At 48.4% G+C, this 24157-nt stretch overlaps 1 protein-coding gene across 1 annotated transcript; it reads right to left on the reverse strand.

The window, feature by feature from the left end:
- Window positions 1-17711: 17711 nt before the first annotated feature.
- Window positions 17712-18668, reverse strand: LOC309517487 (olfactory receptor 10AG1-like; the record flags this gene model as incomplete). The annotated part of the gene is made up of 1 exon (XM_082196717.1): window positions 17712-18668. One exon carries the CDS (start codon window positions 18666-18668, stop codon window positions 17712-17714), a length of 957 nt encoding a protein of 318 aa, XP_082052843.1.
- Window positions 18669-24157: the final 5489 nt, after the last annotated feature.

Raw genomic sequence — 24157 nt, forward strand, 5'->3', positions numbered from 1 at the left:
GGAAAAGAGAGGACCCAAATAATTACCGCCCAGTCAGTCTGACATCAATAGCAGGGAAGATTCTGGAGCAGATCATTAAGCAAACAGTCTGTGAGCACCTAGAAAGGAATGCTGTGATCACCAATAGTCAGCATGGATTTCTGAAAAATAAGTCATGTCAGACTAACCTGATCTCGTTTTTTGACAGAATTACAAGCCTGGTAGATGAAGGGAATGCAGTGGATGTAGCCTACCTTGATTTCAGCAAGGCATTTGACAAGGTGCCCCATGATATTCTTGTAAAGAAGCTGGTAAAATGTGGTCTTGACTATGCTACCACTCAGTGGATTTGTAACTGGCTGACTGACCGAACCCAAAGGGTGCTCATCAATGGTTCCTCTTCATCCTGGAGAAGAGTGACTAGTGGGGTGCCACAGGGTTCTGTCTTGGGCCCGGTCTTATTCAACATCTTTATCAACGACTTGGATGATGGACTCAAGGGCATCCTGATCAAATTTGCAGATGACACCAAACTGGGAGGGGTGGCTAACACCCCAGAGGACAGGATCACACTTCAAAACGACCTTGACAAATTAGAGAACTGGGCCAAAACAAACAAGATGAATTTTAACAGGGAGAAATGTAAAGTATTGCACTTGGGCAAAAAAAATGAGAGGCACAAATACAAGATGGGGGACACCTGGCTTGAGAGCAGTACATGTGAAAAGGATCTAGGAGTCTTGGTTGACCACAAACTTGACATGAGCCAACAGTGTGACGCGGCAGCTAAAAAAGCCAATGCAATTCTGGGCTGCATCAATAGGAGTATAGCATCTAGATCAAGGGAAGTAATAGTGCCACTGTATTCTGCTCTGGTCAGACCTCACCTGGAGTACTGTGTCCAGTTCTGGGCACCACAGTTCAAGAAGGACACTGACAAACTGGAACGTGTCCAGAGGAGGGCAACCAAAATGGTCAAAGGCCTGGAAACGATGCCTTATGAGGAACGGCTAAGGGAGCTGGGCATGTTTAGCCTGGAGAAGAGGAGGTTAAGGGGTGATATGATAGCCATGTTCAAATATATAAAAGGATGTCACATAGAGGAGGGAGAAAGGTTGTTTTCTGCTGCTCCAGAGAAGCGGACACGGAGCAATGGATCCAAACTACAAGAAAGAAGATTCCACCTAAACATTAGGAAGAACTTCCTGACAGTAAGAGCTGTTCGACAGTGGAATTTGCTGCCAAGGAGTGTGGTGGAGTCTCCTACTTTGGAGGTCTTTAAGCAGAGGCTTGACAACCATATGTCAGGAGTGCTCTGATGGTGTTTCCTGCTTGGCAGGGGGTTGGACTCGATGGCCCTTGTGGTCTCTTCCAACTCTATGATTCTATGATTCTATGATTCTAAGTGGCTGCTGGTGACTGAGACAGTTGTATTTTCATTACTTCCCATTGCCCCCCTTTCCCAATTTTATACCCGGATTTCATCGTTCCTTCCATTTAATTTTAATTTATTAGGTTTTAATTGCTGAAGTTTACGGTGTGGGTTCGTTTCTTTAGGCAGGGGGGTGCCCCCTCCCTAGCTTCGGGAGGTCTCTCCTTTGATCTGCGCCGTCCCAGGCCGCCTCTAAGGCCGTGGAGTGCGGACGGGCCGCTCACCCCCCCACGTTGTTGCGTGCTGCCGGGAGTCCCCGCACCCGCTCGCGCAGCCGGCTTCCACCCTCCCCCCATCCCCTCCTTCGTCTCCCTGCTAAGGGAGGCTCTAACCGCTCGGAGGATCGCCCCGCGGCTCCGAGCCGCGGAGCGCTCCTAGTCCCCCTTCCTTTCCCCGTCCCTCTCCTTTAATTAGACTTACCTTGTGCTCCCCTTCTCGAGCCGGCTCCCGGGTGGTTGTGGCTTCTGTCGCGTCCCCGTCGCTCCGGCGGGCTGAAAGAAATTAATTAAATAATTATCGGGGGGATATCGGAGGGATCACGTGGCGCGGCTAGCGCCTGATACAATAGGCCTTGATTACCTTAGGAGTAGCAGGCACCGCTGGGGGGTGGCTTGAGGCCCTCAGGGCCTCCTGGGGCCTCGGAGCGGCCTGTGCCTCTTTGGAGGAGCTTTGCTGCGTCAGGGCCCTCCATTGCCAATCTGTTCGGCGAGGCTAGGGAGTGTGCGTCGTCAATTTGGCCTGCGCCCCCTTGTGGCCGGTTGCAGTTATTGCAACCGGCCTACTCCGGAGCTCCCCTGGTGGCCTAGCCGGTATTGCAGCTGGCCTACTCCTGAGCTCCCCTGGTGGCCTAGTTGGTATTGCAGTCTCCTCTCCTTAAGTGGACAGGTTGTCATAGTGCCACCTGCTGGTGGATCTGATTATTGCACCATTGCAATTGTTTTCTGTGGAATTTTGATTTTCTTATAGGCTTTTCTTTTTTGAATTGACTGAATAACCCCTTTCTGTTTGGTTGAGCCCTTAATTGGGCTGCCTACTCCTCTCTCCTTGCAGGCTGGTTCGGAAGGCGCGTAATAAGTTCTAATTAAGGATTTTAATTAGAATTGATTAATTTTGTGCCTTGTTCTACTGAAGTTATTTGACTCAAGTGTTCTTGAGTCTTGGTTTCAAGTGCTTTTGGTGCAGGCCTGTTCACTCGTTAACAGTTTGGAATTTTCTACTTTATTTTCTTATTGCCTAGCAGGTATGGCTCCAAAGAGGGACTCAGCCCGCCCTGGTCCATCTTCCACTGCAAAACGGCCTATTAGAGGCCCATCGCAGGCGTTGCGCTCACCTGTGACAAGACAACCAGAGGGACGAGTGCAGTCCTTGGTGTCCAGCATGGCCGGCGATCCTGCGGCCTTATCTCGCTTCGCGGCTAATCTGGATGGCTTTCTACAGCAGTGTTCCAGTCAGCCGTCCACGTCTGCAGCACCGCTTCATCCTGTGGGAACATCATCACCGGTCTTGTCGTCATCTGAGGAGGATGAAAGTGGGGGATTGTTGCCTGTGGTGGGGGGAAGTGACCCCCAGTTAACCCAACCCCAATACATACCTGCTGCTCGTGGCTGTGCACGGAGGTCCCATCCTTCCTGGAGAGCTTCGGGGAGGGGTGCCCATTTGGTCCCTTCTTCCCGCCATGGTAGGTTAGTGCTGCCTACCGTTGAGGCAGCATCTGTTCCTGGTCCCTCACGGGTGGTTTCTTCTCCATCGGTCCCAGGTCTCTCTCGGCCGGATCAGGAATCGGAATCTTCCATTGAGGACAGCCTACCTGTTCCGGCCAGGAAGTCTTCGGGCGGGAAGCGTCGCCGCAGGAGATCTTCCCGGAAGCATGCAAAGCGAAGGAGGGATGACTCCTCTACCTCTTATACAGGTACGTCATCTTCTAGTTCTGACGAGGAGACAGGTAACTCACTGGAACTTTATTGGGGCTTTGGCGAATCCGCATCGGGGCTCCCTAAGTGGGCTTGGGAGCGCCGGTCCAACACGCATCGGGCTAGGTATGGTATCGTTCAGGAATGTTTGGATGGCGTTTTGGTACCAGACGTTAAAGTATCCACCAACTCCGCCAGAGACGTTATTCCTGGTTTGCATCTGTCATCGAAGGTGCGCTCTAGGATTTTGGATGGTCGATATGTAGACATGTTTAAGTTGGCCCCGCCTTCAGAGGACCAAGAGAAGAGTAGTTCTTCCAAAAAGCGCCAGGGGGTTCCCAATGCAGACCGTTCGTTCGAACTTTGGCTCGATTGTTTCCAGGTCTTTGCTGGTGTGGTAATGGCTGCTTATCCCCGGAGATCTCTTCATTTAATGGTTTACTTGTCTATCGTTCACTCTGCATTCACCAGAGCAGGTGAAAAAGCCGCGATAAAATATGATGAGGCTTTCTGGCGCCGCGCAGCAAGAATTCCTTCTGCTCGCTGGGATCGGAAAGATCTTGACGTATGGACCACCCACGTGGCTCCCCTGATTGATAAAAAGGCTCCTGAGCAGCAGAAGCCTAAGGCAGGGGTGTTAAAAACTGGCCGGCGCCTGTTCTGCTGGGATTTCAACAAAGAGTCTTGTAATCGACAGGGGTGCAAATTCGTCCACGCCTGCGAAAGATGCAATGGCTCGCATCCCACTTCCTCTTGTTTTGCAGGTCGGCGGCCCTTTCGTGGGGGCAAAGGGGGATCTCAGCAACCCCCAAAGCCCACTCCCCCCTCAAACACCGCGGGAACTGCAAAATAGCTCGTTGACCTCTTTAGCTTTTACACCTGTTCGCCTGGGGGTTTTGTTAACTTGGTTGCAGTCGTACCCCAACAGGGAGGCTGCAGATTATTTGGGTAATGGTTTTTCACAAGGTTTTCGGATTCCGGTAGTTGAGTCTCCTGTGGCAAGGAATCCTGCTAACCAAAAGTCAGTTCGTGAGCTACCTCAGGTTGCTCGCAAGAAGGTTGCAAAGGAAGTGGCCATGCGATGGATGGCCGGTCCTTTTGACACCCCTCCTTTTCAAAATTTGCATGTATCCCCATTGGGTATCGTGCCTAAGAAGGCACCGGGGGAATTTCGTTTAATTCATAATTTGTCACACCCCATGGGTACGTCAGTTAATGACATCATTCCTCCTGAACTCTGCTCAGTGAAGTACGCATCTCTTGATCAGGCGATCAAGTTGATTCGGAGCTTTGGCCATTCTGCGTTATTGGCAAAATGCGATATCGAGTCAGCCTTTCGCCTTTTGCCAATTCATCCGGAAGATTTTTGGTTGCTGGGTTTTCAGTTCGAGGGCAATTATTATTTTGATAAAGCAATGCCGATGGGATGTTCGATTGCTTGTGCCGCTTTTGAATCCTTCAGTACCTTTTTGGAATGGGCTCTCAAATCGAAAACCGGCCTGAGCGGAGTCACTCATTATTTGGATGATTTTTTATTGGCCTCGGCCTCTGATACTGGCGATTGCTCGGTGCTCTTGCAAGCTTTCGCTGATCTTACGCAGGAATTGGGGGTGCCCCTAGCCGCGGACAAGACCGAGGGTCCTTCGACTCGGCTTACTTATCTGGGTATCCTTTTGGATACTGTTGCTCAAACTTCTAGCTTGCCAAGTGACAAACTAGCAACTTTGAGGAGGGTAATAGAGGAACTACTCCCATTGAGGAAGGTGTCTCTTCGGCAGCTTCAATCGCTGTTGGGACACTTGAATTTTGCTTGTAGAGTGGGGGCGCCGGGGCGCCCTTCTGCTCTCGCCTAGCTCGCCTCACCTCAGGGTTGAAAGCCCCGCATCATCGGGTGCGCCTCTCTAGTCAGGTAAAGGTTGATCTTTCCATTTGGCTGGAATTCCTCGAGGAATTCAACGGGGTGTCACTATGGCAAGACACTTTGAACTTGCAGAATGATTTTCAAGTGCAGTCTGATGCTGCTGGTTCCCTTGGCTTTGGACTCTATTGGAAGGGACGTTGGTGTGCAGAATGTTGGCCGAAGGCCTGGCAAGGGGGAGAGATTACGCGGGACCTAACTTTTCTCGAGTTTTTTCCCATTGCAGTGGCAGTGCATTTGTGGGTCGAGGAGTTCAGGAACCATCGTGTCTGCTTCTGGACTGATAATCAGGCGGTGGTGTCAGTGTTGGCCAAGCTGTCGTCACGCTCCCCCCAGGTGTCGGCCCTATTGCGGGCTTTTGTGTTGCATTGCTTACGTTATAATATAGTTTTTTCAGCACGTTTTATCCCTGGGGTGTCTAACGAAATTGCTGATGCTCTGTCCCGTTTTCAGATGGAGCGGTTCAGACTCCTGGTTCCAGAGGCTCGGATACGTCCGGAATGTTTCCGGGAACATCTCTGGAGCCTTGGCAGCAATTAGTTTTACAGGGAGTAGCGGCATCGGTCTCCCCTTCTACCTTACGTTCTTACACAAAAGTGTGGGGTGATTTTGTAACGTTCATGCAGCAATCTGCCTGCGACTTAAAAAGGGCTTCGCCCACATCTTCGCAGGTGTTGAGTTATTTAGCACATTTATTTCAGCTGGGCAGGGCAGCTAAGACGATTAGGATACATGCTGCTGCTATAGCATTTTTCTGCAAGGTATTTTTTGATAAGGATCCTTGTGCGAAGTTCATTGTCCGCAAAGCCTTGGAAGGATGGAGTAGACTTTGTCCTTCCCGCCCAGCAAGTCGATTACCCATATCTTTTGATATGTTGTGCGTAATGCGCAGAAAGCTGCGGGTGGTGTGCTGGTCCGGCTATGAGGCTCGCCTGTTTTCAGCCGCCTTTTCCATCGCCTTTTTTGGTGCCCTGAGAGTGGGCGAAATTGTGGTTGAGGTTCATAGGGATGGCCGTACACGGGGCCTTTTGTTGCAGGATGTGCGGTTGTCTCCTGTGGAACTTCAAATCACAATAAGGCACTCGAAGACGGATCAGAGGGGCAGGGGTGCACTCATTCGTCTCCCGGCTACTGGGGAAGCGGGCCCTTGCCCTGTAAAGGATGTCAGGAGGTACCTGACTATCCGCACCCCTGGGGATGGTCCACTACTTAGGCATGAGGATGGTTCGCCCCTTTCTAGGCAACAGTTTGCGAAAGTGATGCGGAAAGCAATCGTGGCGGGTGGCGGCATGGCAACTGATTTTGCCCCACACTCGTTCAGGATAGGGGCTGCCACTACGGCAGCACATTGGGGCTTGTCAGCAGCCAGAATAAAGGATTTGGGTCGCTGGAAGTCGGAAGTGTTCAGACGTTATATCCGTTAATAAGGACCTCACATTATTTTTGTTTATTTATATTAGGTTTGGCGGCTGTCCGCATATGGATGGTGGGGCACAGCATCGTCCATTGGGCTGGTGTCGCTGCGCGGCAGTCGCAAATGGGTCCTGGTCTCGGCCTTCCTCAACATATTTGGTTGTCTTGGCTATCCAGAAGGGGAATGCGCTGGTCGGAGCTCCTGCCTCGGATTTGGAGGCAGTTGCTATGGGAAGAACCCCCGTCGGCCATTGTGGTACACCTGGGCGAGAACGACTTGGTTTCTTTGAACTGTCGTTCACTGCGTGCTGCCATTTTATCGGACTTGGAGACGCTGCAAGCTATGATGCCGGCAGCAAAAAATTTTTGGTCGAGGCTGCTTCAACGGCGCTCTTGGAGGGGCAGTCATTGCCCGGCCGCCATTGAGAGAGCCAGAAGCCACATCAATACTGCAGTAACAAAAAAGGTCTTGGAGTTGGGCGGGGATGTGATTTTTCATACGGAAATTTCTGCTCAGAGGCCATCCTTATTTCGAGATGATGGCGTGCACCTTTCGGCTTCGGATAATGAGGCCTGGTTAGGTGCGGTGGTGGTCAAGCTGAGGTCTTGGCTGGGGCTGTGAGTGGTTTGGCAGTGAGCCGTGGGCTCCATGGCGGTTAGGCATTGGTTAAATTGGTGCTTGGAGGGGTAAGGTGCCTATCCCTCCAAATGATGCGAATGGGAATTCCGTTAAAGGAATCCAGGGGCTTGCCATTCTTTCGTCCTTGTCCGTGGTGCCGGGCTTGGGCCGTGCAAGCCCCACCGGAACATGAGGGTGAGAGGTGTTGGACTGAATTCCCAGCCTCATTTCTCCCCAACACTTGTTTCCCACGCTGGCTTCCGGTGGAGCCCAGAAGTTTCAGCTCTGTCCTCGGGGGCAAGGACAGTTAGTCATAACCAATGCCTAAGCAACCACTCACATTTTCTGTATTTTAATAAAGTTGTGGCCAAAATTATGCCAAAAACCTTAAACAAAAATGAACGTGTGCTGTGTGAATTTTTGGGGGGTGACACTGCGGAACTCAACACGCAATCAATCTTTCTCAGATTCTTATAAGTGAAGGAATGCACTGCATTAAAATAATTCAATTTTGTGATGTGATATCATGGTCAGTGCAAACACATCATGAATAATGGTGCTGCTGGAAATCAAAACTAATCAGTTCACAAGTCAGATATAGTAGGTTTCGAATTCTCAAATATATAGCATGCCCTAGTCCAATCATGTGAACTTTAACGCCAAATTAGAAACTGCCCTGAGATAACCCTGTCAGAGGAAAGGCAGTCTATAAAACTGCTAAGTAAGAAAATACTTTGTAATTCAAAGCAAATCTGATTATGAGTTAATTTTTATTTCTGTGTTTATATGGCTCTTAGTGAGAGCCATATAATTTACAGAATTATGAGGTGGTCAAATGACTTTTTATCCATTCTGTTATTTGTTTTCTTTAGCTTTTTCAAAACTAAAATCTCTCTAAGCCGTTAGAAAGCACAGATCCTGCCACACATATTCAAAATGGGGCCATAAATGTCACTTGAAATGGCATAATGACCGCTCCCCGCTTAAAATGGGGGGCACCCTTTGCGTGGACGCGTGCAGCCCCTAGATCTGGAGCGGCTCCAACAGCATAGGCTTGGCTTTGCCTTCCCTCAGGTGGGATACCTGGAGGTCTCCACCTACCTCAGTCAGTTGTCCAATCCCACCTGGGGGAAGCGTTGCCAAGGAGACCAGGCCAGGTAGGGGAGGGATTACCTGCCCACACAATAGAGGGAGGATCTTACCTAGGAATCCTCACTTGGCTCCAGAGCTTCTCCAGGAAGGACGTCGCTGGACTTTGCCCCCCCCCACTAGAGGGATCCCAAGGGATAACGGGGGGTAATGGACTTCAGGATACCCCTTCAAAAGGGGATCCTTTTCCTAGGTGGGCCCCGATGTGTTGGGTGGTGGCACGGGGGCCCCTCTAGCTGCCCCCCCATGCCTGCGGGGGCGTGTGGGCTGCGGGGGGGAGGCAACGCCACGCGCGGCCCCTTCCCTTCCCCCGCCAGGCCTGGCGGCCCTGGGGTGCGGCGGATGGTGGAGGGGGGTCCCCGGTCACCTCCCAGGGCCTTGGTGGCCCCCAGACGGCCTTTTTAAGGCCGCAGGGAGGCCCGCCGCGTTTCGTGAGGCCTTACTAGGCCTCGGGGGGGCTCCTCCGCGTCCCCCAGCCCTGGAGCCTCCCCTGGGTGGTGGGGGCCTTCCCGTCGCCCCCGCGATCGCCGGGGGGGCCGCGGGCCCCGCCGCGCGGCCTCCCCCGGCTCCGGTGGGCTGCCTGGGCCGCGGGGAGGCCTGGCTGGGCCTCGGCGAGGCCTTGCCGCATTTTACGGCCTAGCCGGGCCTCCGGCGGCCCTGGAGCCTCTCCTGGGCGGCGGGGGCCTTCCCACCTCCGCGATCGCCGGGTGGGCCGCGGGCCCCTCCGCGTGGCCTCCCCCGGCTACGGGGGGCTGCCCGGGCCGCAGGGAGGCCGGGCTGGGCCTCGGCGAGGCCTTGCCGCATTTTGCGGCCTAGCCGGGCCTTCGGCGGCCCTGGAGCTTCTCCTGGGCGGCGGGGGCCCTTCCCGCCACACCCACAATTGCCGGGGTGGGGGCGCGGGCTGCGGCACGTGCCCTCCCTGGCTCTGGGAGGCCTAACCGGGCCTCGGAAGGGCTCTGCTGAATGGTGCGGCCTAGCTGGGCCTACAGCGGCTTTGGAGCCTCCCCTGAGTGGCGGAGGCCTTCCTGCCACCCCCCTATTCCGTGGGGGGGCCGCAGGCCACACCACATGGCTTTCCCCCACCTTTGGTCAGCCGTTAAGGCCGCAGGGAGGCCCTGCCGCCTTGCATGGCCTACACCAGGCCTCTGGCGACCCTGGAACCTCCCCTGGGCGGCGGGGGGGGCCTCTGCAGCTGGTGGGCATACCCGCCTCCCCCCCGATGGCCCCGGGGGACAGTGTGTGCCTCTGCTTCCCCCACACCCCCACAAACCGTGGCGGGGCCTGCTTAGTGGTGGCCCCAAGTCTGCAGCCATTTCAATGGCGATCGCATGGCAGCAGCCATTGCGCCGGTGGCTACATGGCGGCGGCCATCCTGGATCTGGCTGCAGGGGCGGTCATGCTTCGGTGGTCCTCAGGCGCACCTATGGCCTCATCAGGTACGTATTGGTTTTACATCTCACTATCATAGCTTGCCAGCAGGTGCAGTGGACAGCAGGCATCGTGCTCATTATCGACGAGGGGAGACTGCCCATGGACCTCAACTGAAATCTGTGCAGTGATTTTCTAAACTATTGCTTGTTTTATTTTGCAGCCTTCAGTAGCGATCCCTGCTGCGACTCAGTCCTTGCCTTATCTCCTCCCCTCCCATTAGTTGAACCCTTACCTTTATCACTAGTGTGTGTTTGCAAATTGATAGTGGGCATTTCCTACCAATCATTGCCCCCCCTTGTTCTACGGATTCCCTAGCATACCCTACTCTATTAGCCCCACACCATGCCACCAAAGCGTCAGGCTGCTTATCCGCCCCGCATCAGAAGGGGCACTGTAAGGGGCGCACCCACCAAGCCTGCCCAGAGACAGGCCACTGGACAGCGTAAGGCGCGTGCGACCAGGGAGGAGCAGCCCAAGGAGACCGCGCCCAAGAGGGCAGCAGCACCTAGAGGGTCTTCTGGGTCCATAAGCCCACTAGCCATGGCGAGTCGCGCCAGCAAGGGCTCGGCTGCCAAGTCGAGATGTACAGAGAGCTCCTCCTCTACCCGCTCCTGCCTTAGTAGCAGTCCCTCGCACCCGGTGCGTGGAGACAGTAAGGATAGGACCACTGCCCAGCTGAGGCGCCGCCTGGAGCAGCGGGATTCGCACACAGGGCGCTCTGGGTCACCTCGCAGGCGAGGGCGCAGTAGCAGCTCCGCTGACCACCGTGTCCAGCAAGGCGGATCACGCTCATCATCCCTAAGTCGCACAGATTGCGTCATCGCGGGAGGAAACACCGCAAATCCAGGAGGAGGGGCCACAAGTCCAAGAGGGACTCTTCTGGATCATCTAGTTCCTCAGGTAGGTCCAGCTCGACTGATAGTAAATGGGGGGGGAGCATTAAAGGCTATTGGGTTACAGGCCCCCACGCCCCAGGGCTGCCGCACTGGGTCTGGCGGTGCAACCGGAGGCACAGGCGTGAACATGGTGCTATTGCGCTGTGCGGCGAGGAGGGCATTGACTTCAGAGGTAGCATTAGGAAATCCAACTTCAAAGAACTGACCAGCCCCCAGGCCTTTGCCTGCGTGAGAAGTTGCGGGAACGCATCCTTAATGGGGAGTTTGTGGATTTGTTTGATCTGCTATCACCTGCCTCTTCGACATGCCTAAAATCTAAATCCGCCAAGCAGAGGAAAAAAGATAAAAAAGTGAGTGTTGAGCGTACCTTTCGTAATTGGCTCACTGCATACACCACTTACATGCGTATTATAGTCGCTAGTTACCCTGACAGGGGTTGGCACCTGACCAACTACCTACTTATCACCCTAAAGGCTGAAGCCATGTCTGGGGGGGAGGCGGCACTTGCCTATGACCAGGCATTCAGGGAGCGGGCGGCAGGGGACGACACAGCTAGATGGGATATCGAAGATGATGACATGTGGTCTGAGTTGGTTGCCCCATTCTTCAAGGGTCTGACAATGTGAAACAGTCCAAATACCAATCCAAGGCCCCCAAGAGATCTTGCTGGGAGTAGAACAATGGTTCCTGCTTCAGAGAAAAATGCCGATTTGCCCATGAATGCGAGCGCGGTAGTGGATCTCGCCCCACCACAAAATGTTTTCGGGGGCAGAAGTTTTTTCAAGGCGCAGGCACATCTCAAGACAAAAGAGAGGCCGGAGCCTCTACAGGCTCCTCTGGCACACAGCAAAGCAAAAACAATGCCCACAAATAGTGTTCTCCTTTCCCTAGCCCCCTCACCCGTATCTATATCAGCAATGCTGCTGTTTTTACTCCAGTACCCCAATAAAGAGGCAGCAAAATACATTGAGGAGGGCTCTAGGGAAGGTTTCCACATCCCAGTGGTAGTCACCCCTTCATGCACCAATCCCCCAAACCAAAAGTCTGTCCGAGATATGCCACACATTGCTGAGAAGAAGATCACCAAAGAACGTTTGCTGGGGTGAGTGGCAGGTCCATTTCCCACCCTCATAGTGTCTCCACTAGGTATTGTGCCTAAGAAGGCCCCAGGCGAGTTTTGATTAATACACAACCTTTCTTACCCAAAGGGTGGGTCAGTAAATGACCATTCCTCAAGAACAATGCTCAGTCAAATATGCATCTCTTGATCAGGCAATCAGGCTGGTTAGGGAGTGCGGCTCGGGCGCGCTCATGGCAAAATGTGACATTGAATCGGCCTTCTGTTTGTTACCAGTCCACCCCAGGGACTTCCGGTTGCTAGGTTTCAAATCATATCTGGGTATTGAACTGGATTCTGTCAGCCAAACCTCTCGCCTGCCCCTGGCCAAACTCGCCACGTTGAGGGAATTGGTTACCACCACGATGGCCCAGAAAACGACCACGTTGCGTCAGGTCCAGACACTCTTAGGACACCTCTATTTTGAAGGCAGGGTTATCTCGCCCGGTCGCGCCTTTTGCGCACACCTAGCCCGTCTCACGGCTGGCGGCGTTGCCCCCCACCACCACATCAGGGTCACTCATACCATAAGGGAGGACCTCAAAATATGGCTGACCTTCCTGAAAAGTTACTATGGGGTATCCTTTTGGCGAGATTGGCTGCTGCTTAAGGAGCAGCTACAGGTGCACTCTGACGCCTCTGGTCGCTCTGGCTTCGGTGTCTACCTCGCTGGCGTGCGCAGCCTTGGCCGACATCTTGGCACGCGGAGGGCATTACATGCGATTTAACTTTTCTTGAGTTCTTCCCAATCCTAGTGGCTCTCCGGGTTTGGGGGACCTCCTCAAGGACACCAGGGTGTGCTTCTGGTCGGACAACCAGGCGGTGGTAAGAATCATTGCGAAGCAATCTGCAAAAGCCAACAGGGTAATTCGCGTGCTCCGTCTCTTCGTGCTGGAATGTCTGAAAGGTAACATCTCCTTTTCCGCGCGGTTCATCCCGGGCCTCAATAACGACATTGCAGATGCCCTGTCTCGCTTTCAGATGGAGCGTTTTGGCGACCTAGCACCCAAGGCCGATCAACTCCCAGAAGCCTTTCCGGAGGACCTCTGGGAACTCGGTCGAGAGAAGTGACAGTAGGGGTACTGAGCCTCCTTGCACCATCAACATTGCAATCCTACACCAGAGCATGGTCCCAATTCGAGGGGTTCAGAGATAAGTTTGGTTTACGACGCAGACGTGCAGCTAAGGAGTATGATGTTCTATTAGTTCACCTAAAGTGTAGAGGCATGGCCCCTTAAGACAATCAGCCTGCACAAGGCTGCTTTCTCATACTTCAGCAACTGTTTTTGGCTCCCGGACCCCTGTAACACTTCCCACGAAAGGAAGCTTTGCAGGGTGGCGCCGCTCTCACCCGCCCATTCCAGATAAGAGGAGGACAGTAACCATTGAGATCCTCCGGCGGATATCGGATGTGCTCCCCAGTATCTGATGGTCCAACTATGAGGTTAGGCTATTCAGGGCGGCCTTCTCCCTGGCCTTCTTTGGTGCGCTCCGTATCGGAGGGTGCGTTGGGGGCACACTGTCATCTCATCGCAGGGGCTTGTCTGTGGCTGATATCAACCCTGACAGGCGCATGCTACAAGTCAAAATCCGAGCCTCCAAAACCGATCAACTAGGTAGGGGTACCACGCTAAGTCTAGCCCCCTCCCCACACACTGGACCATGCCCGGTCGCGGACACACGCAAATTCCTGAAGGTACGTCCTCCAGGACCAGGCCCTCCCATTCATGCATCAGGCCGCCCCATGACCCGTTGCCACTTTGTCTCAATATTGTGTAAGGCCATTCATGCTTGTGTAGGTGACCCGGCACAATGTTCTGGGCATTCCTTTCGTATCGGTGCAGCAACCACGGCAGCTGCAAGCGGCCTCCCGGCAGAACACATAAAAGCAATGGGGCGGTGGCGTTCAGCTGCCTTCAAAGGCTACATTAGATACAACCAGCAGACACCGACAGATACCATATAATCCTTTCTTTCAGGCTCAGCCCCCAAGCATGTGTGGATCTTCGGCCACAGCATAGTGCATTGGACGGCCATCCATACCACCACTGGTCCAGGCGGAGAACATCTGGGTCTGCAGTCAAAGATCTCCATTGCCTGGTTCGGACAACGGGGAAGGTGTTGGGATCCCCTGCTCCCTTGGTTGCATCACAAACTTGCGTTCCGAAGCCACCACTGGTCCAGGCGGAGAACATCTGGGTCTGCAGTCAAAGATCTCCATTGCCTGGTTCGGACAACGGGGAAGGCGTTGGGATCCCCTGCTCCCTTGGTTGCATCACGAACTTGCGTTCCGAAGCCACCACTGGTCCAGGCGGAGAACATCTGGGTCTGCAGCCAAAGATCTCCATTGCCTGGTTCGGACAACGGGGAAGGCGTTGGGATCCCCTGCTCCCTTGGTTGCATCACGAACTTGCGTTCCGAAGCCACCACTGGTCCAGGCGGAGAACATCTGGGTCTGCAGTCAAAGATCTCCATTGCCTGGTTCGGACAATGGGGAAGGCGTTGGGATCCCCTGCTCCCTCGGTTGCGTCACGAACTTGCGTTCCGAAGCCACCACTGGTCCAGGCGGAGAACATCTGGGTCTGCAGCCAAAGATCTCCATTGCCTGGTTCGGACAACGGGGAAGGCGTTGGGATCCCCTGCTCCCTCGGTTGCATCACGAACTTGCGTTCCGCAGTGGGATGCCCTGCTCCCTCGGTTGTGTCACGAACTTGCGTTCCGCCACCCGCCAAGCGCGGTTGTGCTCCACCTCTGCGAAAATGACTTGGTCGTGCGTAAAAACATAATTTTGATCAAAACAGCGATCGCAGACCTGGAAAGCGCACACGCCACTCACCCCAATATCACGATTTTCTGGTCCGAACCTCTGCCACGCTTGCATTGGCGTGGCAACATCAAACCCACTAGACTTAATTACACTGTGGAAAAAATCAATAGGGCAGTGCGCTTTGCAACCACTTGCATGGGAGGTCGGGTCGTGAAACACCCCAACATTAAAGTTTACATGCAGGAGCTATTTCAGCACGATGGCGTGCACCTATCGGACCTTGGTAACGAGCGTTGGCTGAGCGACATCAGGCATGGCCTGATTGATTGGTGGAGGATGGAAAAGGCGTCTTTCAGATGTTGGTAGTCTTGGCGGCGAGACCGCAATTGCGGTCTCGGGTGGCGGTATCAGGCCTTGGGCGGAATCCTTTTGTCCATCTTCCTCTTGCGGCGGCAATACCAGGGTTCCCCGTTAAAGGGGTTTTCTGAAGGGAGGCTTTGGCCGTACACCGAAAGGTCGTCATTGCTCCCTCCTGCGGCGGCGGCGTTATGGGGGCGGCCATCTCTGCTTGAACATATGTTCTCCAGAGCCGGCCCATCCCCCCCACACACACTGGATAACCCTGATGCTCCCTAGGTCCCCGGCTGGGGACCGGGGAGGGAGAACGCCCAATGCCTGAGCCAAGGTCTACCCACATTTGAAATTTAATAAAGTTGTGGCCAATTTAATCCCATAGCACGTCGTCTTGAGTCGTTATTCACATGACGGGGGGACCGTGCAGGATCTGGGGACTCCGCCTGTCCACGCAATGTGATTGTGTAACAACATCTCCAGGGGCTGTGTGAAATTGAGAGAGACAGAGAGGGGGAGAGGTTTATCCCTGTTTGATGTTTTGCAGACTACACCCTCTTTTTCATTGGAAATAATGTGCAAGGAACCCTTTTAAAAACAAGCACTTGCTAAAAAAAATTGGGGTAACCTTGTATTACTGCATCCAACTTACTGAAGGTATTAATGACATTGCAAGCTAATCATAAATTTTGATAGTCAGTCTGCAAAACAGTAATCAAGAACAGTGGGTAGATGCCAATTAATATGTTGCACTCTTTTCTTACTCCAGCTTTCAAAGCATCACAATATTCTTAACTGTCTTAAAAACATAATAAATAGGCATAGCCTGTGACAATTCCAGTGTGTGCCAACATCTGGGGCACCACAATAGTGGTGTAACCAATTTCTAACCAAGAATGGTTTACCAGAAAGAAGTACATGGGAGTTTGAAGGGAATGGTTGAGTTTCACAATCAGAATTATGAGAATGTTCCCAACTCTGTTGCCAAATGTTGTGTTGGTTGGATCATGTGCAGAGAAGATTTTTATAACTGATTCTCAAATGCCCCATTCACTTATTCTTTTCCTTAGGGTATATGTTATGGGGTTTAAAGCAGGAATCACTACAGTGTTCATAAAATAAATAATATTGGCACTCACCAGAGTGTAGCTGGACAGGGGCCTAATGGAGGCAAATAAGGCTTTCCCATAGAATAATTTCACTACCATGAAGTGTGAGGATCAGAATGAAATTTAAGGGTAGCCCAGATCATATGGATGTAGGAGACAATGATCAGCAAGAATGGACAGCAACTTCATATTTGGAGGTGTCTATACATAACATTTTTACCAGTGGAGGGATATCACAGAATAAGTGCTGCCCAAAATTAGTTCCTGGCATTGGGTTGGTCAACAGTAGTACCTCTTGAGTTGTGTGAAAACCACTCTGAAGGAGTATTTACAGCCAGAGAAGGCAGTCTCTGAGCTGGAGATAGATTGAAAGATAAAGGTTATTGACTTTAAATTATACAGAAACGCGAGAACTGGAAAGGTGAATTTTAGTGTAGGAGTAGTGGAGTTGTGGGGGAACACTATACTTAAACCTCAGTCCAGTAGGAAGAGGATGTATCTTCTAGTGAGAAGAATAATGTCAAACTAGTTAGAAGGGGAATGAGTGCTGATTCCCTGGTCTGATATTCTAGGTCTACTAGTTAAAAGGTAAAGGACCCCTGGATAGTTAAGTCCAGTCAAAGGTGACGGGGGGGGGGCTCATCTCACTTTTCAGACTGAGGGTGTAATCGTTTATACACAGAAAGCTTTCTAAGTCATGTGGCCAGCATAAATAAACCGCTTCTGTTGCAACAGGACACTGACACAAGTGCCAGAGCACATGGAAACAACATTTACCTTCCTGCTGCAGCGGTACCTATTTATCTACTTGCATTGGTATGCTTTCACACTGCTAGGTTAGCAGATGCTAGGACAGAGCAACAGGAGCTCACTCTGTTATTCAGGTTTAAACCTCAGATCTTCCTATTGACATGCTCAGGAGACTCAGTGGTCTAGACCACAGCACCACCCACGTGCCTAGGCACTAAGACTTCTAGAGATTTCTAAAGTTTGGGAAGGATAATTGGCAGATTAACCTTCCCAACTCTTTCAGAACTCACCTGACAGAAAGTACCAAGCTGTTTCAGAATCCCCAGTTATTGAAACCTAAACTGTACCATGTCTGTGATAAATTTAAGTAACTGAAGAAAATCAAAGCTGTACACTAACCAACTTATGGAAAAGCATGTGACATCTGATTAGTTCAATGTGTGTATAGTTTGCTGTTTCTTTGAAGATTTCCAACTCCTGTATTATTTCTGTTTATTATTCTTGTTGTGAATTAAATCCTTTTCCTGTTCAAATTCCACACTGTAAATCTCCGAGTATGAGGTTTTTTAAATAGGAAAAATACAGTATACAAGTAGAGTAAACTAATCATGCTGTAGAGGTTCCTGTATAGCAAACAGTATAAGAAATCTAATAATCAAAGAAGGTACAGATTTATGGTTAAACCAAAGAATCACTCCAAAATTATTGCTGAGGTACAGGCAATATAGGTTGCTAGGTTGGAATCAGGTTCATTTCTGTAATAACGGTTATAAATTAGACCATAACAATATATTTACAGCCATTTAATAAAAAATGATATGTCCTGTTTTTATTTATTTTTCTTGTTGCCATACTCCATGCTTCAGATGTTCAACTTGTTGGGTTCTGTACAGAGAGCAACCGTGAGACTGTCTTCTTAAATGCTCCCTTCACTTCTTTATTTCTTAGGGTATATATTATGGGGTTCAAAAATGGACTGACAACTGTGTACATAAGAGAAATTACTTGGTCACTCCGCGGAGTGTAGCTGGACTTGGGTATTAAGTAGGTGAAGAGGGTTGTCCCAAAAAATAGTGTCACCACCATGAGGTGTGAGGAGCAAGTGGAGAAGGCTTTTCTCCTTCCCTTAGCAGAAGGAAGTTTGAGGATGGTTGAAATTATACAGATGTAGGAGAGGATGATCAGCAGAAAAGGACTCATAATGAAAATAATAGACACTGCCATGACAAGAATCTCATTTTTGTAGGTATCTGTGCATGCCATTTTCATCACTGGTAGGAAATCACAAAAGAAGTGCTGGATGTGTTTAGAACCACAGAAGGGTAAGTTGAAGATCCATGCTGTTTGAGCAACTTGTACCAAGAAGCAAATAATCCACGCTGCGGCTGCCAACTGTGTACAGACTTGGTGATTCATGATTTCTGTGTAGTGCAATGGGTAGCATATGGCAACATAGCGGTCATATGCCATAGCTGCCAAGAGGCAACATTCTGTCAGCCCCAGCACGGCGAAGGCATACATCTGGGCTGCACATCTTGCTAGGGATATGCATTTATGCTCTGTTAACAAATGTACCAGCATCTGGGGCACCACACTAGTGGTGTAACACATTTCTAAGAATGATAGGTTCACTAAGAAGAAGTACATGGGAGTCTGAAGAGAAGGGTTGAATTTTATGAGCAGAATAATGAGCATGTTTCCCAGCAAGGTGATTATGTATGTCACCAGAAAAACAAAAAACAGCAAGATTTGCAGTTCAGCAAGATATGAAAACCCCTCCAGAATGAACTCATTCAGATTGGTCTCGTTCTCACCTAGTTGTTCCATAGAATGCTTAACCTGTATGGAAAAGGAAAAGATATATACAAATCATGTATTAAATCAGGTAATTATAGTAGAGCTAGTTGGAGCATACAAAAGGCCCATCTAGTGCATAATCCTAATTTCACTGTGGCAAAACACAAGCCTACTGGAAGCCTTCAAACAGGACAATAATGCAATAGCTCTCTTCCCAATAGGATTACTGTCTGTGATAATGGAAGTAAGATAAAGCCATTATGACTAGCAGCCATTGAAACTTTTTCATGTGTAATTAGGATAATCTTACTGGAGGCAAAAAAGGTCCCAAACTTTCCTTAATTCCTTCTCAGAGTTTGGAATTCTAAATTAACTGGTTTTCTCCCTGGAAATAAAACCAATACATTCAAGAATTCTCCCATAGTTCCCTCCATATTTCTCAATCTTTCAATGAGCACTGTGTAGACACAATTTTGTTCCATTTTCAGGTTCCTCATATATCCCCGCTGTCTCCAAGTGCATACACATTGCTAGTGTACAGGTGTACATGTTGAGAAAAAAGTTCAAGAAAGAAGCAGTGTTATGCTTTTTTGCTGTTGACCAAAAACTGTCGTCAATGATGCTGCTCTTTAAATATTAACAAATCTATCGTTACATAGTTCTTCATGGTCAATAATCCACCCTGCTTCTGATGACTTGTATGAATTCCTTAAAAAAGCATAAAAGAGTAAACTTGATCCAGTTGTACATGCATTTGGATTACGGTTATAACCAGTTGTGTTTTATCACTGTACAGAGCCACATTATATCTCAGCAAACCACAACACTTTTTAAAAAAGCTGTCACATATTCAATACCATCACATTGCTATTATTGATGCTGCCAGAACTCATTCATGCAGATTATTTTAAAAGTAACAAACTAATTTCTTTGCCCCTTGCATCAAAGCTTTTAAGGCTGGGATGAAGAACCTTTGGTTTTCCAACTATTAGTGGACTATTTTTCATTTCAGTCAGGGACAATAGAACTCGGATTCCACTAAAACCTGGGGGCCACCCACAGAGCTTCCACCCATGTTTGACAGTGTGCTTCAGTATCAGCTCATCTGAACTGTTTGGTGAAGCAGACTTCAAATGGCAATCGTCTATTAGCCATGAACCTGCCAACCTAGCATTTCAAAAGCACGTCAAAGTGCAAGTAGATAAATAGGTACCGCTCCGGCGGGAAAGTAAAAGGTATTTCCATGTGCTGCTCTGGTTCGCCAGAAGTGACTTAGTCATGCTGGCCATATGACGCAGAAGCTGTACGGCAGCTCCCTCGGCCAATAAAGTGAGATGAGAGCCGCAACCCCAGAGTCGGTCATGACTGGACCTAATGGTCAGGGGTCCTATTAGCCATGAAATGGAAAGCACTCAGGTACAATGTGTTGTACTCAACACTGCTGTTCCACTCAAGATGAGACTCCACTTGTGCATGGGAACTAACATTCTCCTGAAGCACCCACACACCCTCAAAACCTGCTCTAGGAGGTTCAGCGACCTTATGGAGCATACTGGGGGAAGGGGGGGGACATGTGATCAGAAAATGAAACTGAAGTCCCATTGCTTGAATGCTATGAGCACTGTAACTTTTCTTCACTGTGATCTGTGGCTATGTAAGTAGAGTAAAGTAAAACACTGAAAAACACACACTAGTTTGATTTGAATCGTTTATATTCCTTTATTTCTTCATTTCTTTCATGGCTTGAATTTTCTTGGTTGTAAAATAAAAATGAAGATAGATATATGATATAGATAGAGGATAAATGATAGGTGATAGATATAAAGATAGATAGATAGATAGATAGATAGATAGATAGATAGATAGATGATAGATAGATAGATAGATTGATAGATGATAGATGATAGATGATAGATGATAGATGATAGATGATAGATGATAGATAGATAGATGATAGATAGATAGATAGATAGATAGATAGATAGATAGATAGATGATAGATAGATGATAGATAGATGATAGATAGATGATAGATAGATGATAGATGATAGATAGATAGATGATAGATAGATAGATGATAGATAGAGATAGATGATAGAATATCTCACAGTTGAGATTCTCCTAACAGTATCTAGCTATAAAAGCATTACAGATAAACATACCAGAATTAAAACACAGTCAGTTGTGATCAAAAGTTCTTTGACTTAGATGTAACAATCATACCTTAATCCCATAAAATCTTACTTTGCAAAAGAAGTAACTTCTGTTTCATGTGTCAGAGCGGTGCACCATGATGCACCAAACAAAGATATTTTCATATATGTGATCTTATTCTTGATGCAACTCAATTTTGAAGGAATACATTTGGGAATTTTCTGCTAACTAATCCATGGGGGTAAGAATGGCTAACAAAAAAATATATGCATTTAATCCTTGGGTGATGCTTCCAGAAACCTCACATTTTTATAGGAATTGAAAATACTGCTTTTCAATGCAATCTAAATTTCACCCATCTAATTTCCTGTGGATTCAAACTTCTTTCAGGTTTTTTCTACAACCAAGCAGTTATACAAATTTTATGAAATTAATGAATGGATGGATAAAAAGACTAGGTAGTCATGTTTGATTAGAATAACATGAATGGACTGGGTCGTGCAGTGCATTGTATGCATACCAACAGGTGCATCCAGTGCACTATACAAGGACTTGAGTTATACACAGTCCTTCATCAGGGCAAATGAAGACCAACTTCGAAGGGAGTGGAAGTTGTGGTTCAACATGGTTGTAGTTATTTGAGGTGGCCTCCTGGCTCCAGCCTGGCTGTGGAAGGAGCACTGGCTGTTGTGGGGCGCACTGGCTGCTGGAGTTGACCCACAGTTGTAGCCACAAAATGACACTTGCTGAAACAAAGACAGTTTTCAGTGCCAAAAGCTCATCACTGAAGGAGGGTGTTCGGGGCTGCAGTGGCACCTAACGTGTGTGGGAGATACTCTCCACCGCCTTCCCCACAGGGGAAAAATTTTAGTAAAATCTAAAGCGTGGTCATACACACACTTTGTGTGTGTCAGAATTGGGTGTGTGAGTAAATGGATACCTAATATTTATTGAGAAAAGACGTCTACTGGATGACAGCAATACACCAGAAAAACCATTGTTACTGAGTGTGCTTCACACTCAGCTGTTGAATAATCATGTAAGACACATGTAAAAAGCAGGTTCCCGTACAGCAAACAGTCTACAAAAAGAAATAATCAAAGCACATGTGGATTTATAGTTAAAAGCAAGAATCCCTCCCAAATGATCACTGATATACAGACAGTCCAGGTTGCATTGGGTTGGGATCTGGTTGGCTTCCTGCAATAATGCAGCCACGAGCCATATTTGAATTAAATATTTACATCCGCTTAATCAGTAGTTATGTCTTTGGTGTTTACTTTTTTCCTTTTTTTCTACGCTCCATTCTTCAGACATTCTTTTTTTTTTTTTTTGAAAGTTAAAATTTTTTTTATTGTAATCCAACATTTAAAAACACATATACCTTGTTAACAAAAACAAAACAAAGAAAAGATAAGAAAATACAAAAATCAATATACAATCTTTTATATAATATAACTTCCCACCACCACGACGTGACCTATATCTCGACAGTATGTACAGCAGTTTCTTTTGTTAGTCCGCATACTCTACCTCACGGTTTTTATATTATACCTACTGTGATTTTGATATTTCCTGATATCCTCTCCATGTATGAAAAAAATTTATTCCAGTCGTTAATGAATTTGGTATTTTTCTGTTGCCTTATCTTCTGAGTCATTATTGCCAAATCAGTATATTCAGTTAACTTATTTTGCCAGTCCTTGATTGTTGGGGTGCTGGGTTTTTTCCAATTCTGCGCTAGCAGTATCCTAGCGGCGGCTGTCGCATACTGGAATAGAGTTTGGTCGTCCTTATTGATCTCGTTCCCCACCATTCCCAGAAGGAACGCCTCGGGTTTTTTTGGGAAGGTATACTTTAGGATCTTTTTTAATTCATCATAAACAACGCCCCAAAACTTCTTTACCTCATCACAGGACCACCACATATGGAAGAAGTCTCCCTCTTTCTTTTTGCATTTCCAACAGGTCTTATCTCCGGTTTTATACATTTTAGCTAATTTTGTTGGAGTGATGTACCAGCGGTACATCATCTTTTCCATATTTTCTCGGAGACCGACACATGCTGAGAATTTCATATCCTTGTTCCATAGTTTTTTCCATTTTTCATAGTCTAGGGGGTGTCCTAAATCTATAGCCCACTTAATCATGACCTCTTTGACTTCCTCATCCTTAGTATCCCACTCTAAAAGTTGGTTATACATTTTAGTTAAGAGTTTGGACTTCCCTTCTATTATTTCCAGCTGGAATTTGGACTTGTTCTTACACATACCGACTTTTTTATGTTCGTTCCATAAAGAATTAATTTGGTGGAAATGCATCCACCCCGATAGTTTGTCTTTTAGCTCGTCGTAGGGTCTAATTTCCCATCCTCTCTCAGATCTTATCAGGAGATCGGCATATGTCCATCTTTTACCTTCCATATTTAATTTTTTGATTTCTAGAATGTCAATGGGTGACAGCCACAGTGGGGTTTCTTTTTCTACCAGGTTCTTACATCTGTTCCACACCTCTAACAATGCCCCTCTTATGATGTGGTTAGAAAAGCCTTTATGCACTCTTCCCTTATCATGCCACAGGTAAGCATGCCATCCAAACCTAGCATTGAAACCCTCTAAATCCAACAGGTCTGTGTTGTCCAAGACTATCCATTCCTTGACCCAGCATAGACACGAGGCCTCATAGTATAGCTGTAAATTCGGGACCGCAAACCCACCTCTATCTCTTCTATCAGTAAGCAACTTGTATTTAATTCTGGCCCTTTTGCCCTGCCAGATGAATCTGGAGAGGGTCCTCTGCCAGTCCTTAAACATTGTCGTGCCCCTGATTACTGGGATGTTTTGAAATAAGAATATCATTTTTGGGAGAATGTTCATCTTAATAGCCGCCATTCTCCCCTCCCATGACAGGTGTAGTCTACTCCAGCTGTCCAGATCTCTTTTACATTCTCTCCAAATTCTGCTGTAGTTATCCTCCACCAAATTTATACTTTTAGTTGAGACCCAGATACCCAAATATTTAACCTTTTTTGATATTTTTATCCCGGATTCCGCCTCGATTTTATTTTTTGATTGTTCGTCTAGGTTCTTTACCAACATTTTTGTTTTTGTTTTGTTTAATCTAAACCCCGATAGCCTCCCAAATTCCTCCATTAAGCCCATAACTGTATTTATTCTTTCTAGAGGTTCTTCTATTGATATTACTAGATCGTCGGCATAAGCTTTAACTTTATATTCTTTTTTGCCTACCTTAATCCCTCTTATTTCTGGTGTTCCTCTAATCTTATTTAATATGACTTCCAGGACCATAATGAATAACAGGGGTGATAATGGGCATCCCTGTCTTGTACCTTTTGTAATCGTGAAT

This window comes from Podarcis vaucheri (assembly GCF_965113315.1).
Source record: "Podarcis vaucheri genome assembly, chromosome: 13".
Lineage (NCBI taxonomy): Eukaryota > Metazoa > Chordata > Lepidosauria > Squamata > Lacertidae > Podarcis > Podarcis vaucheri.